Below are 15,148 nucleotides of genomic sequence, written 5' to 3' on the forward strand. Positions count from 1 at the left end.
TATGTGGAAAGGGAGAGTAAGGAGCTGTGTGGCACAAATTGTTATGGCACCATGGTGCCTGGGCTGGGACTAAACGTAACAGACTGGATATGCCTTGCCTGTTTGCTACTTGAGGTAGCAAGTAAGGATGCTGGAAGGGTGCCTTACAGCTAAATCCTTGCTTTTGACAAATGTGACAGTATGAATAGAACTATACATGGTCCAGTGCCACTTAAGTGTATGTCATTGATGGATGAATGAACAGGAAAATTGGTTTTGGCTTTGTTTACTTGAAAACAACTTCTAAGCATATAGCAGGGTTTTGTGATACAAAAGTCTAAGAACAAAAGTTTTTTGCCGGCACTGAGAAATTAATGAATTAGAAGAAAAAAAATCATTTGGAAATTATGCAGTGAACAGAAAGTGTACGGACTAGACTAATAACAGCAAATGGTAAAAGAATGCCAAGGCTGACAGCAAATGCAGTGCATGTTTAAACATGCTGCTTCTGCATACCTCAGAACAGGCAACTACTATGCGGCAGCACAGCTACGTAAAGTACCAGGGACAGAAGTTTGAACTTGCTGTTCATTTCTACTGTAAATAGACTGAAAAATCCTATATGAACTTAATTTACAGCAGACAGCAGAAGCCTTTAAGGACTGACAGTTCTGTGCTGGTTGTAAATGAAATCAAACAATTTTATCTGAAGACTTCCAATTACATTGTCAAAATAAACAGATGAGATAGACCACATTATGTCTTCACTGTTGTGTCACAAAATGGCAAGTGATGAATGATGCATCTTTAACATGAGTAACCCAAAACTCTTGAGTGCATGTTTTACGCTGCAGGAGATGAACTGTTCAGTACCCCTTTAAGTGTGGGGTTTTTTGAACCTTCTGAAGCTACTGGAGATTACATTTTGTTTCGATGAGTATTTAACCACCATGACTATTTGTTACCCAGTCGTACCCATGCTGTTTCCTCAGACTGTGTTATGCAAAGAGGACTAATAAACCTCCTCTACAGTACCGTGACCCTGGAGCCATTTGTTCCAGCTGCCAGGAGCACCAGGCTTCCTCAGGCGCAGGTGCAGCAGCAACATGAAGCAGGTGTGTGTCATGCCGGGGCACTGCCGGGGTCCTGCGCCTGCGCAGGGAAATGGGAGGGCTGACATTCACACTGGGAAAGGCACACTCCAGTTTGGGTTTTTCTACTCTTTCCTCCAAGAAACCACTAGCAAACCCTAACTTCAAAAATCCTCATGATAGCAATGTAGCAGAATAAATAAAACTTCAAGAATTTTATTTAAACATTTTTATGAAATCACGTCATCTGAAAATCTTCCACTCACATCTAGTGAGACACACAAATTCACAGATCACTTATGTAATATACATGCACACATTAGTACACAAAACAGTGGCAGATCTAGAGAGATCAAAAGTAGAAAAACTGCTGCTTTCAAAATAATGTCCTATTTTATTTTTCCTGAAGGTGAGTTCAGAACAGGTGAGAGCCTTCAAGCTCTGAGCTAGCTGGCTTTTGATTCCAGAACTGGGCAAAATGTGTAAATTACATCAAATCTTTCTCATTGCATTTTCCAATTTAAAAAAATTAGATTTATGTCTCAGTTGATTGGTCACATAATTCAGATCACAAACTCTTTCAAACACAGAGTATCTATCCTCTGTTTTTACTCTGTTAAACACAATTGAATCTTTGTCCATGACCACAGCCCCTATAGTACAAAACAATAGTCTTAATTAAGACAGGGTAGTTTCTGTATTGTCAAGAGTCTTATTTTCATGGCATGGCATTCAGAAGACTCACCTCATGAAAGGATTAAACAAGAATAATGTAGCTGTAATTTCTGAGGTGAAGGAAAATTATTTCCATATGTAAATAGTTTGGCTCCAATCACCTCATACAGCTAAGAAAGGAACAGCATCAAGTTCAGCAGTGGGAAGGTAGAAATTCAAGGACAGTCCTTTGGAGACTCAAAACACACAAGTTAAAATGTAAGCTGGAACAAATGTGGAATTTTTTTTCATGCCCAACCAATGATCCGGGCTCCACATAGTTAAATCAGAGTTGCCACAGTTTGTTAAACATTGAATGCCCCTCCCAAGAGGCAATGGGCTCTATAATTACTCCTCAGCAGGTCAAAAAGCTTTCTTCTTTCTCCGAATTCAATAATCACAAGTTGTAAACGTCCTCTCACTCGGAGGTTGAAGCAATAAAATGACTAAGGGCTGTAAATTAAAGTGCAAAGAGAAACAGATGAACTTTGGTAACAGCTATTGCTAACTGAAAAAATAAACTCATGAACTAGGAGAGTAGTCATAGCACAAAAGCAATTTATTTCAGTGAGGGGAAAAAGCATTCTGTGAGCTATGGAATGCCTAGCCCCCCACTCTCTGATGTCCCTTGTGTCATGCCAAGTTGTGTTTGTGGGATGCAATTTTTGTTCTCAGCTCATGGGTGTATTTATTCACCTTTGCTTGGGGTATGACTACACATACAAGTTCAGTGAGGCAAGAGTGGGTGGGGATTTCCAGCGTGTTAGCTGGAAATTGCCAGTGTGCATGCTCTGACCCTGTTTTCATTGAGGAATAAATGCCTTCTGCTTACTGCTGTGTCCATAGGTTGTTACTGTGGGTTACCTGTAAATCCACACCCTAGCTTGCCTTGTAGTAGCCTGGCAAGTCCAATGCAAGCAAATTAAATGGCAGACACCTTCAGGTTGTGAGAAAAATACTTAATGTGCCTTCTGATAACACCATACTGGAGTGGGGACAACTATGTGTCCCTCTAACCACCAGCTTTTGGTTCTGCCTACAGCGCTGAGATGTCGTTGTGTGATAAAACATGGTTAAAACTATTTAGGACTTTCTCAAACAGTTTTTAGCAAATGATTTGACAAAGTTCCAACTGTATCTTCTTTCACAGAGAATGGCTAAAAGAGCAAAAAGAAGTCTCTTAGGTGCCAGAATTGAAGCAATTTTAGTGTAAATAGAGATTCTATTACTACAGGTTGTGATCTTATGTTTTCTTCTGAGCCTTTTCCCCCAACCATACTAAATCAGTGTTTAGTGTTCTGAGGGACTGGGCACACTATGAAACTAACAGGCTTGCCCCTCTGGTACAAAGTAGCCTGGATGAAAAGCTACTAAGATTTTACATCTCATATTGCACATTTAAAGCAGCTATGAATGCTGACAATAGCTGTTCTAAAAATGCAGCTGGTGTAAGAGCCGTGGAGATGTATTTTCAGGTAAGTGAAGATGAGGATGAGGAGCTGGTGACTGACCTCACCCACTGCTGTTAAGACTAAGCCTCGGCAGAGAGGTGAGGATGCCACCTCAAATCAGACAGGCTGGTTTCTATAATCGTCAGAGACGCAAACAGAATGCACATTAACTGCATGAGCATTTCTTTCCTGTGGCTACACCCTGTCTAGTTTTATGAACCTCTGAACCAACAGCCCTTCACTTCCTAGTGGGTACTCTTACTTTCAGTCAAAATTCTCCAGCCTGACAGGGAACCAAGCTGCAGGCTTCTGAAGCTGAGGAGGGCTTTATCAGTGCAGCTACTGCCTCAGAACTAATTTCCATCTCCAGCGTGCATAACAATTGCAGCAAAATACACAAACAGGTTTATAAACTCTGTTGTTAGTCTAATAAAAAAAAAGGAAGTAATGATTTAGAAACAGGACAAAAATGTGTAAACTAGCTTTTTTACAGTGTTTGGAGTAGTTAGACAGCCTAACAGAAAGACACAAGACTGTTCCTTTTCTGATTGGCTGTATACTTAACCATCTCCATATGGCCAAAACATTTAAGTTCTTCATGGCTCCAAATGTTCTCATTATTCAAATCAATGTACCTGTTCTTACCTGTTCTATGGTGGCTTTCAAACTTGCAGGAGAAATAAAATACACAGAAGTAGCAGTTTTATTACACTTCTGAGCAGCAGCAGCAGCAAACATCGATTTGCAAAGGCACGGAATCTTCAGAAACACATCATGGATAAGATACAATTTCTCAATATCATCCTCTTCCTACAGTCCTTTCCAGGGCTCATTTTAAGCAGATGGTGCAGTCTGGGGAAAAAAAAAAGAAAAAAAGTAAACCCCAAAATTGAGAACAAATGTTCTAAAGCTGTCCTAACAAAACATTCTTGAGCAAGTCTCTCATACAGATAATGCATACAGCTATGATGACTGTCCAAAAAATGTGTTGGCACTTGCAAGCAAAAGACTGTTTCTGGTTGTTTCTAACTTCTTCAGCATCAACTAAAGTCATGAACTTTCAAAAGTCATGACTTTTGATGGGAGAACACTAGTAAGACTATGTTTTGCAATTTGGTATGATACATGGCCTATGTTCTAGGGATGAGACTTTGGTTATCTTCAGAAGGGTACACCCAAAACTGATCAGGTTTGTGGCTGCTGAAGAAGCTCCGAGCTAGATTGCCAGATACTCCAATGGCACTGATCATGCTCTTGTCGACTCATCTCTCTGATCTGCTGACCACAGTGCATGTCACAGCCCCACCTTGATACTTGATTTCCTGATACCTCAGGAGTGACTCATGTATCCTTGCAACTTTCCCTGAAAGCAGAATTCATCTCTTTTCTACGCCTGGGGAGCAGCACAAAGCCCTCTTCCCCAGTTTCTAGAGCAGACCTGGAAATGACCTCATAAAGACCTAGGCCAGATCCCTGAATAACCCTAATTCTTACAGACTTCAGAACAAGATGGATTTATCTCCTTGGATTTGATACACAGTTCACTGAAGTCAATGGAAAATTTTCCCCTGGCATCAGTGGCCCTTGAGTACTTCAGTGAACTGAACTTTATTCTCGAAACAGAGCTGAAGCAGATGTAAATCACAGAGCAAAAGATGAAAAATGCAGATCACATAAGTTTTCCCGATATAAGACATTCCCTAGGGCCTGGTGATCAAAACATTTTTGCTGCTTCTTTTTGCCATATGATAGAGCCAGTAATGTGTTTGTTGTTATTTAAATTATAATTTGTCTGAGCTGTAATTATGCATTACTGAGTGTAAACTACAACTAGCCTACACTGCACTGCCTTATCAGCATTCAGATATCTGGTAACAGCAGGTATCTCCAACAGTTGATAAAATTACCCTTCTTATAACCAGTAAGCAAGCCCTTACCTTTAGAGCTGTATGCTGAGGAAAGTTAATATGATAGGAGAACCACTGAATTAGGTCACATATTCCAGCAGAGAGTTATTTGTCACCACAAAAAGTACAAAGATGACACTAGCTTCCAAACCCATAGGGACCAAGGTATCTCCGTAATGAAGCTACTTCAATACTTGGGCCCTTTTATCGTTTTAACCGTATGGTCTGGTTCCCTCAAATTAACCTGAAAAGAGGTACAAGATTAAAATTATTGTGAACGGTCCCTCATTTCCATTGCTTTCCTGAGGAATGACGTATAGCAACTCTCTTTGCTTCTGAGATACTGAACAATGTTTAAATAATAATTTCTTCAGATTTTAAAATCTGGGGAAATTATAGCTCATGACTTCTTTATTAACTCCTGCAAGTGGGAAGCAAATTAAAACTCTATACTATAAAAAGCAACATGATGTACCTATCTTTGCACCAGTTATGGCATGCCTTTCTATAAGTGATAATTAACAGCTCACAGGAAACGTGTGTCATACTAAAAAGCCAGAATCCACTGTAAACTGCTTATTTATCATAGAATGGTAGGGGTTGGAAGGGACCTTTAGAGATCTAGTCCAACCGCCCTGCAGCAGCAGGTCCACCTAGATCAGGTCACATAGGAATGTATCCAGGTGGGTCTTGAAGACCTCCAAGGAAGGAGACTCCACACCCTCCCTGGGCAGCCTGTGCCAGGGCTCCCTCACCTGAACAGGGAAATAGTTTTTTCTTAGGTTTAAATGGAACTTTCTATGTTCCAGCTTCATCCCATTACCCCTTGTCCTGTTGCTAGATACAACAGAAAAAAAGGATGCCCCAACCTCCTGACACCCACCATTTATATACTTATAAATATTCATGAGATACCCCCTCAGTCTCCTCTAGAATAAACAGCCCCAGGTCCCACAGCCTTTCCTCACAAGGAAGATGCTTCAGTCCTCTGATCATCTTGGTGGCCCTGTGCTGGACTCTCTCCAGAAGTTCCCTGTCCCTCCTGAGCTGGGGAGCCCAGAACTTTACACAGCACTCCAGATGAGGCCTCATCCGGGCAGAATAGAGGGGGAGCATTTAGTCCACACAAATACCCTAATGCTGTTCAACATTTAGAAAATGAAGGCTGTGGCTTTTTTTGTATACTGACATCAAAGTCCTGCCTGGTATTTGGAGGTGGTTGAACAAGTGCTGCTTTCAGTACTAGTGACTGTTCGGTTCCAAGAGTGCAGAGTAAGGCTTGGATTTTTAAAATTAGGCAGACGTTTACCTGCACAGAACAAGGGCCGGAAGAACAGGGAGGATTAAATTGTACACAGCTTTTTCTGTTCTTCTATATTTACATCTTTAGGAAGAAAAAAAAGGCAAAGGACTTCAATGACATTTACCATTCCTCATTATTAAGGCTTACATAGTTCACCTTAGTGATTCAATAATGACAAAGTAACTCTTCTTATCTTGAACAAATCAATATGTCTACATAGAAAATGAGCTCTAAAACAAGGCAGGCAGTTCTAAGCCTCCCCGTCTTTCTGAAGGATGCCATCACTTGACAGCAGCAATGCAAGAAGTCCATATCTGAGACTTTTTAACGTCTGCCCAAGTTTTCACATCATTAAGATCAAGCGCTTACTTTGAGTCTTTGACAAATATATGAGAACGGTATTAAGACACACAAAACTGAAATAAGAATAAATAGAAATGATGTAAAACTCTTTATTTTGGGTTGTACCAGTAGACCCAAACCCCAGTCATTTAATTCAGACCCACGTGGGACATCACTTACTTGATTTCAGCAGAGCTCTGTAGACAACAGTAAATACAAACCCAAAAATACAATACAAACACAGAGACAAAATCACAAAGACGGCTAACCTGCACTTATATTTCAGAACATGCAAAGCTTCCAACAGTTTCATTAACTGAGCACTGTGTGCACAAAAGCATCAAGTTTTTACTGTACAGGGAAGGTGAATACCGGTAAGAGGAAATTTCAAGGCTTTGGAAATGCTGTTGATTTCTCACAAATGCAGGAACTTAGAGAAATGTCATTGTGGTTTTCCCTACTAAAATAACTTGTTTTTCTAGGATACTAATATATCTTTCTGAGAGATCTCTGCATATTTTAAAAACTGAGTTAAAACTAATTTTAAAAAACACTTCAGCAAATATTTTTTGTATACCATACCTATCTTTCTGTCTTCCATTTTTTATATTACTTTTACACTTCAGAAAGTAATTTAAAAACCTGCAGCAGGCTTTCCTATGTCTCCTCCACAGCGACCTTGCAGGGCTCTGGCAATACCTACCATTTTGTAGGTTCCCAAATAGCTGTGCTGTTCAGAGACAAAGCACAGATGACTACATTGCTCTAGACGAGGAAGTGGGGGTACTGCAGTGCCAGAAGAGCCTTTCTTCAAAGCAGTCCTAAGGTAGTGATCTAGTGTGTGTTTTAAAGAGAATAATGACAGGGAATAAAAGAAATCCAACAATACAACCAGCAGAAAGCCCCTTAAGAAATAGTTTATTCTATATAGAGAGGTGTTCTGTTTTTTTTTCTAAAGTTAACTAAGGTATCATCAGGATTCGTTTTAAACACACAGTCCTCATAGAGTCGTTGGAAGGGCACCACTGGATGTGAACAAAACTAAAGCGTGAAGATTTATTACTGGCTCTCAGCTAGCCGAGACTGGACTACAGGAACGATCCGTGGCCGCTTGCCCTCAAAGGGAAGAGAAAACATCGGCCGCCTCTCTCCTGGGGGAAAGGAAACAGCAGGGTTCAACGGCCCCTGGACTGGGGCAGGGACCTCGGAGCCAGCCACCCCCGGGGAGGCCTTCCTCAGCCCTCCGAAGGCCATCGGCTGGAGCAGAAAGCCCCGAGCTAGGAGAAGAGCCGGTTTTGTTCCCCCAGCCCCTGTCTCACGGTGCAGGGCCGCCTCCCCACCCCGCAAAACAAACACGCCCGGGAGGTTCCCCCGATGACTAACAGTTTCTCTTCGACGGCGGGGGCGGCCGTCCCTCGGCTCCCCGACGACGACGCCCCCTCCTTCTCTCCCTCTCCGGCCCTGTCCCGCCACCCCTCCGGCACGGGCGGGATAGTTTCACAGCCCCTTTACCGGGACGACTGCACCTCGGGGCACCCCTCACCTCCTCCCGCCCACGCCAGGCTAGGCTCTTACCCCCCTTCCCCTCCCCTCTCCTCTCCTCCCCAGCCCTACGGAAGAGGCCATACTTGGGCCAAAAGAGAAACAGCAACCCGCCCTACCCCATGCAGTTTCGCCCAGGTGTGGGGGGAGGGGACGGTGGTTTAACAGAGCGCCCGGCTGGCCCAGGAGGAGGAGTCGCCGCCGCCGCCCCCTGCGCGTCCCAGGTGTAACCAGAGCCGAGCGGGCGCGGCACAGCCACCACCTGCGGAACCTGTCGGGCGGCTCACATCGCTTCGCCGCCGCGCTCGTACCGCTCCGTCTCCTCCACCCGGACCTCTGAGGACTTTTGCCCGGCTTCTCCGCGCTCGGTCGACGGCCCGAGCCATGAAGTCGCTCTGTGGGACTGCTCTCCTACTGCTGCTCTGCGCCGCCGCCTGTGCCCAACAGACCTGTGAGTGCCCACACTCCTCCATCTACTTCTCCCCGCCAACCGAGCTCCCTCACCCTGGCACCCCCTCTGTGGCCCCTCCGCGCCCGCGGAGCCGCCTTGGCGGTCCCCTGGTCCCCATGGCGCCGTAACATGGCGCCCCCTTTCCACCGGGACCGCGGGCGGACGGGGAGGGGCCGTCCTGCGGGAGGAAAGGTAAGCGGGGTGGGGGCAGGGGCGCCCAGCCTCTATGCTCCTTTGTCCCCGGCCAGAGCGGCCCCATAGCCCGCCGGGAGCCCAGCCGGAGCGACGGGCGTTCTCGCCTTTGTCTAGGGAGGGGTGGGTGGCCAGGTGGGAGGCGATGGGGTTCAGGTGTTCGTACATGGCCGGCTCCGCTCGGTGAGAGGCCGCTTTGTCTCTCTGTCTGCGGAGCAGCGGGTGGCGATGCCCCGGGGTGCTCGCCGGCCTCCCTGGGGGTATCCGCCCTCACGGCCGCGCTTCTCTTCCAGCATGCATCTGCGAGAAGAACAAGCGTGTCAGCAACTGCAGGATGGAGGGTAACATCTGCTGGTGCAACTCGCTGGGTTCCGACTTGAGCGTGAACTGCAGCACTTGTGAGTAAATCATGCGTGTTGGCTGTGGGGACCTGGGTCTGCGCTTTGGTACGGGGGTGCAAGGAAAAGTGCCAAGGGAGTATGAGAAAATTACTATTAAGTTCCTGGCAACTAATGGTAGTAAGGAAGGAAAGCTTCTTCCTGGTCTTTCAGGTTAACCGGAGATGGAAGATAAGCATTTTGAATTCCTTCTGTGGAACTTCGTACGCAATAGTCACTCCAATGGCAAGGATTTCTCAAAGATTAATTAATTTATAGTTTTCTTAAAAGCATGTATTGTGGCTTTTCGTACAAATCCAGAGGCAAAAGAGCCTTATCTTGGGATTTTGCTCTTGGTTCAAGCTCAGCAAAACTGCAAATCAGTATTTTGTTGTAAGATAAGGTAGGTAGCTGAGCTTCTTATGCATTTGCGTTGAGAAGCTGATATACCTCAGCTGTGTTGCCTTTATGCACCAGCTGTATGTTAGACACCAGTGTTTCCTTGTAGTGGCTTCAAAACTGGTTGCTTCTGATGAAACCTCGTGTTTTTACTGACTAAGAGCTCTGTTTAGAACATGCCTAGTCTGATGTTGCATAACATGACTTTCTGGTTATTTTTAGTGACTTCAAAATGCCTGTTGATGAAAGCAGAAATGACAAGCTCAAAATCAGGTCGCCGTGAGAAACCAAAAGATGCATTTGAAGATACTGATGGCCTTTATGACCCCGAGTGTGAAAATACTGGTGTTTTCAAGGCAAAGCAGTGCAATGGAACCACCTGTTGGTGTGTGAATACAGCTGGTGTTAGAAGAACTGACAAACATGATTCAGACTTGAAGTGCAATCAATTAGTCAGAACAATGTAAGTCTTTCAATGAGATGTGCTGTGACATGAGAATGTTCTTATGCTGGGCTCTGCTTTGTAGAGTATCTATATGAGCGATGCACTAGGGATGAATGAAGATGTAGCAATAAACACTTGATTATTGCTTTTTTATTATTTTTCAGAAACAAGGAGATATTAAAGGGTTTTGAAGGGTGCTTTCTTTAAGCTTTTTTCTTTTTCTGCTGTGTTTTTTTTCCCTGGGGTTGGATTCTTAATATGTGTTCTTGCATGCATATGCTTTAAAAATATTCATTGTACTTGCTTTAAAAATATTCATTGTACTTGCTTCAGTTGGATCATCATTGAAATGAAACATGCTGAGAGAGACACTCCTCTGAACGCTGAATCTTTAAAGAAGTAAGTGATGATAGTAAGAAGTCATGGCAATGTCTGCAAGTGCTACTAGATCTAGTGCATTTCTAAACAATTATTTTAAAGTCAAACCTGTGAACTCATAAAGACACTTCAGAAGTGACCAACAGAGCCTTCATGAAGTTGCTTTCTCTTTTTTCTGGAAAGTAATTAACTGCTAATGAGATTCACTTCCTTTTAAAATTGAGTCAATCAAGTCAATATACTTGAAGGCAATAAATAGAAAGCAATAAAGTGAAACTGCCCAAAAAGTAAACTCATGAAGATGGCAGAAGGACTGTGTAGAAGCAGCAGGAGAAAATCAACAGTTTGACTATTTTTTTCCTTAAAAAAATGTAAATCCCACTTCCTTCTGTTAGAGGTCATATAGGAAGAATAATATACATATAGCTATTAGATTTCTCCCCACTCTCCCCTGGAACAAAAGCTGCTACTCTATCTCCATTTATGAACTCTCAGAACTGTCTAGACTCTTCTGTCTAATAGTGCAGTAACGTATGAATTTATTTTTCAGTAAGTGCCTCTTCAGTTTTATCAATTAACCAACCTCCAGTATGATTTAATAATGAGGATGGACTGGGTTTGGTAGGGATGTAGTTAATATTGTTGGTAGTAGTTGGTATGGTGCTGTGTTTTAGACTCGTGACCAAAAGAGTGTTGGTAAGTCACTGATGTTTTAGCTGTTGCTGAAGAGTGCTTTTACATAGCATTCAGGTCTTCTCAGACTCTCACTGCTGCTGCCCCAGTGAGTAGTTTAGGGGTGGGCAAGAGGGTTGGGGTGGAGACAACAGCAGAGACAGCTGACCCAAATTGACCACAGGGAGTATTGTGTAATAACACTTTTTCTGGGGGGAAGTTTTTTCCCAAGTAGCTGTTGCTCAGATATTATCTGAGTTTTGATTGCTAGTGATGAGTGATTGCTTTTGCATCATGTGGAGTCTTTCTCAGCTGACCCTTTCACTTCTGGGTCAAGGTAAACACAATCTAATAATGAGGGTTTTTTTCTTTGCTTTTGCCCTTCTGATTTTCTTCCTGGTCCTTCTAGAGGGAAGTGAGTGAGAGACTAGGTGAAGGTTTAGCTGCCAGCTGGTATCAACCCACCACAGAGAGACTAAAGGGAAAAAAAAAGACCAATTATACTAGTGTTTTCTGTTTCTGCAGTAGCTATGTAAAGTAGTCCTTTATTTATTTATTAAAGCTGTGGCTTTAATATACTTACAGGTTCTTCAAGGAAACACTGACCAATCGTTACATGCTGGATGGACGCTATATAAGCAGTGTTCTGGTAAGAGGCACATAAATGTTAGTAAAGTGTCAGAATTTGATTTTTCACTGTGAATAACTGAAAATTCTTCTTTGACTTGTGCACTACAGCATAAGTCTTATGAGAAGCTCTTGAAACAGTGACACTTCTTGAGCAGGTAGCAGCAAATAGCAGTCTCTCAACAGAAATACTGAGAAATTGCAAATTGCTCCCTGCAGTCAGTACATAAGTTCTTGCTTTGCATAACTAAAACCATGGAATTAGAATCATATTGTAAACAATTGACTTGAGAGCAAGCGCCATAAACTTAATTCAAAGTGTGAATTTACCAGTTGGATTGTAATATTTTGCTCTGTATTTGATAGTTCAGTGTAAACTAGCACCTTCTTAATACCAGACTTATTTTTTTTGCAGTACGAAAAACCTTACATTACTATTGACTTGAAGCAAAATTCCTCAGAGAGATCTTCTGGAGGTGTGGATATAGCTGATGTGGCCTACTACTTTGAAAAAGAAGTAAGTGTGTTTATGGGTAAAGTTTGCCAGAGAGTTGATGTGTATATTGCATTGCATTCCATTCGGTACTCCTACTGTGAACTGGTTAAAGCAAGATGAATCACTGCAGGGTCTAGGTGAATACATGTGAACTGGCAAGTCTTGGTTTTTTTGTTTCCTGTTCTTAGGTAAAAGGTGACTCCATCTTTCTTGGTAACCCACTAAATGTCAGCATTGATAATGAAAAGGTGCAGTTTGAGAAGACAGTGGTCTACTACGTTGATGAAATAGCACCAGAGTTTTCCATGAAGTCTCTGACTCCTGGCCTCATTGCTGTCATTGTAATAATAGTAATAGCAATCGTTGCTGGAATTGTTGTTCTGGTAAGTTCTGACAAAGCTGCCAAGCAGAATGAACTGGTAACTGTGTGATTTTTTTTTTTTTTTGGGGGGGGGGGAAATAACCACATATCATAGTAATGGGACCCTTGGTGGAAACAGCCTTCCTCTGTAAACTGGCTGTTTTGTTGAGACATGGGAGGTGTGAAGGCAGTAATGGACATACTGTAATGACTGAAGGGTGTTACATGAAAAATGTTGAGGAAAACAAAAGTATTAGGAAAAACTCATCAAGGTGAAAGTACCTGTTTTTTGCTTCCTTGTTTAAAGTAGTTGAGAGTGACAGCCTGCCCTGTAGCTTGCATTGGAAATCAGGGCTTAAATAAAAGTCACAATTATTCTGTCCTTCTCTTACAGGTCCTTACAAGGAGGAGGAAAGGGAAATACGTGAAAGCTGAGGTAATTAATTTCTGGTTGTGGTGTATGTGCAGGGAGGAGGTTGGCCAGATTCCAGAAACTCCTAAGTTTCTTGCAGGTTAAAAGCTTGCTTTGGGTACTTCAGATGTGTTCAAGGAGACTGAAAGTATTAAAATTGTGTGACTAGCTTTCACTACAATTGTAGTTCACCACTGTTCACTCTGCACTACCTTCAGAGGCAACTGGTGATCTGCATTTCCCAGGGGCAGGAGGTGGTGCTGACAGCAAGTACAGTTTTTACATATCTATAGCAAGGGTTATGCAATCCACAGGAAATGCTGATAGTCTTGTTTTGTCCTGAACACCTTTACTTTGAAGTATTTGCGTGGAGCTCACAGTTTCTATTGAAGAGCTACTTTTCAATGGAACAGTAACAAATGGTATTGATGCATGGTGCTTCCCCAAGCCTAGAGCCTTTTGTGAAGGAATCCAAGGGGTGTTAGTCTGCTCCCTGCACACACCTCCGAAAGAATTTCAAGAAAGAAAAAGCAGCTGAAGTGGTACAGTGGTCTTAGCATGTTTAATTCTGTTAGTGTTAGATCAAATCCCTTTGCTAATGAAAATCTGGGTTATTAACTCCTGTTGACTACTTCAGTTTCATGTTGAGAACTGGCACAATTGATCTTCCTCTACTTCCTCCCCTCCAGGTAAAGGAAATGAATGAAATGCATAGAGGGCTGAATGCATAAGTGAACCACCTGAAGATGGACTAAGATTCAATCAAACAAGGATATAGCAGGAACATTGGAGGCATGGATCTTAACTCTTAAAAGATTCTTCCTGAAAGGGAAGCGATTTTGCTCAGTTAATGATTGTTAAAAATAACAGCCAAGACTGGTAACCATGCTACTACTTTTACTATTTGTTGAGAGTTAAATCTTAAACACCCCATCTTACTCAAGTGAAACTTAACTATTGCTCCTTGATTGTATTTTTTTTCTTGATGAAATGAGTTGACAACTACTGTTACTAGGGTTTTGGAGCATATATGCTTAAACAGATATTTTACCCTTGTGTAAGTTTTATTGAAAATGATTTTTGTAGCCATGTTGTAACAAGATGGTCTCCTGTATAACTGAACGTGACATTTTTACGGCTGTTTGTACATATTTGAAGTTGCTGTACCTTTTTTATGACTTGAATTAATAAAACTTTGAAACAGGCTTCTCATTCTTGCATGTTGAAATGGGGATGATCTGCCAAGCTACCGTGCTTAAAAATGCAGAAGTGTAATAATTCCTTAAAGCAGGCACACGCAGCACTGGTGAAAATATTCTTGGAACAAGCTTTGTATTAGCCATCTAATAGGGCGGTAGCATGGTTTTTTTGGGGGGTGAAGCTGTGGAAAATTATACGTTGTCCTATTTTCCACTCTTTATTTGCAACAGGAGCAGAATGATAAAAGACAAGTTGTTTGTATGGAAAAATAAACATGCAGTGAGTGTAGCAATTTCAGGAATGTATAGACTGCTGTTTCAAATCCTACATAACTATCATAAAACCAGCCTCTAAGATAGATCTCTGGTTTAGGGTTGGGGGATGTATGCTTATCCTCTGAGGGTAGATCTGTGCAAGAGTTACTACACTACTACCTTCATTTGCATAGCTAGCATGTGCAAGGATGTTGCATTGCTAAAATCTTTCTACTGCTATTGCTGACTAAAGTTATATAGCCTCTCCATCTCCCAGAGGTTTAGACAAAAGCTTGCTGTGGCAGTTGGTGTTCTATGTCATATATACTGGCTCACAAGCAACTATATAGTCCAGCATATTTGATTTACAAAGGAAAGGTGACTCCCATTGCTAAAGAAATGAGATGCAGCAGAAGGATTTGGGACAGGCTCAGTCTATGGGTGGAGGCCAAGTGAATGAGGTTCAAAATGGCCAAGAGCCAGGTCCTTCCTGCACTTGGGCCAGAGCAATCCTATGCAATGCTACAGCCTTGGGGCAGAGTAGCTGGAAAGCTG

General features: G+C 42.6%; 1 protein-coding gene across 1 annotated transcript; it reads left to right on the forward strand.

Moving 5' to 3' along the window:
- The first annotated feature begins 8,489 nt into the window (after positions 1-8,489).
- EPCAM (epithelial cell adhesion molecule) lies at positions 8,490-14,344 on the forward strand. The gene is made up of 9 exons (XM_061991548.1): positions 8,490-8,780; positions 9,266-9,370; positions 9,971-10,211; positions 10,527-10,592; positions 11,829-11,892; positions 12,286-12,387; positions 12,555-12,749; positions 13,122-13,163; positions 13,829-14,344. The coding sequence occupies exons 1-9, from the start codon at positions 8,714-8,716 to the stop codon at positions 13,868-13,870; spliced, it is 924 nt and encodes a 307-aa protein (XP_061847532.1). The 5' UTR covers positions 8,490-8,713; the 3' UTR covers positions 13,871-14,344.
- Positions 14,345-15,148: the final 804 nt, after the last annotated feature.

Source organism: Colius striatus, chromosome 2 (assembly GCF_028858725.1).
Source record: "Colius striatus isolate bColStr4 chromosome 2, bColStr4.1.hap1, whole genome shotgun sequence".
Lineage (NCBI taxonomy): Eukaryota > Metazoa > Chordata > Aves > Coliiformes > Coliidae > Colius > Colius striatus.

Coding starts and splice junctions, on each gene's coding strand:
- EPCAM (XM_061991548.1), top strand. CDS start 8,714: ATGAAGTCGCTCTGTGGGACTGCTCTCCTACTGCTGCTCTGCGCCGCC. Junction 8,781..9,265: donor CGCCTGTGCCCAACAGACCT/GTGAGTGCCCAC, acceptor CTTCTCTTCCAG/CATGCATCTGCGAGAAGAAC. Junction 13,164..13,828: donor GGAAATACGTGAAAGCTGAG/GTAATTAATTTC, acceptor CCTCCCCTCCAG/GTAAAGGAAATGAATGAAAT.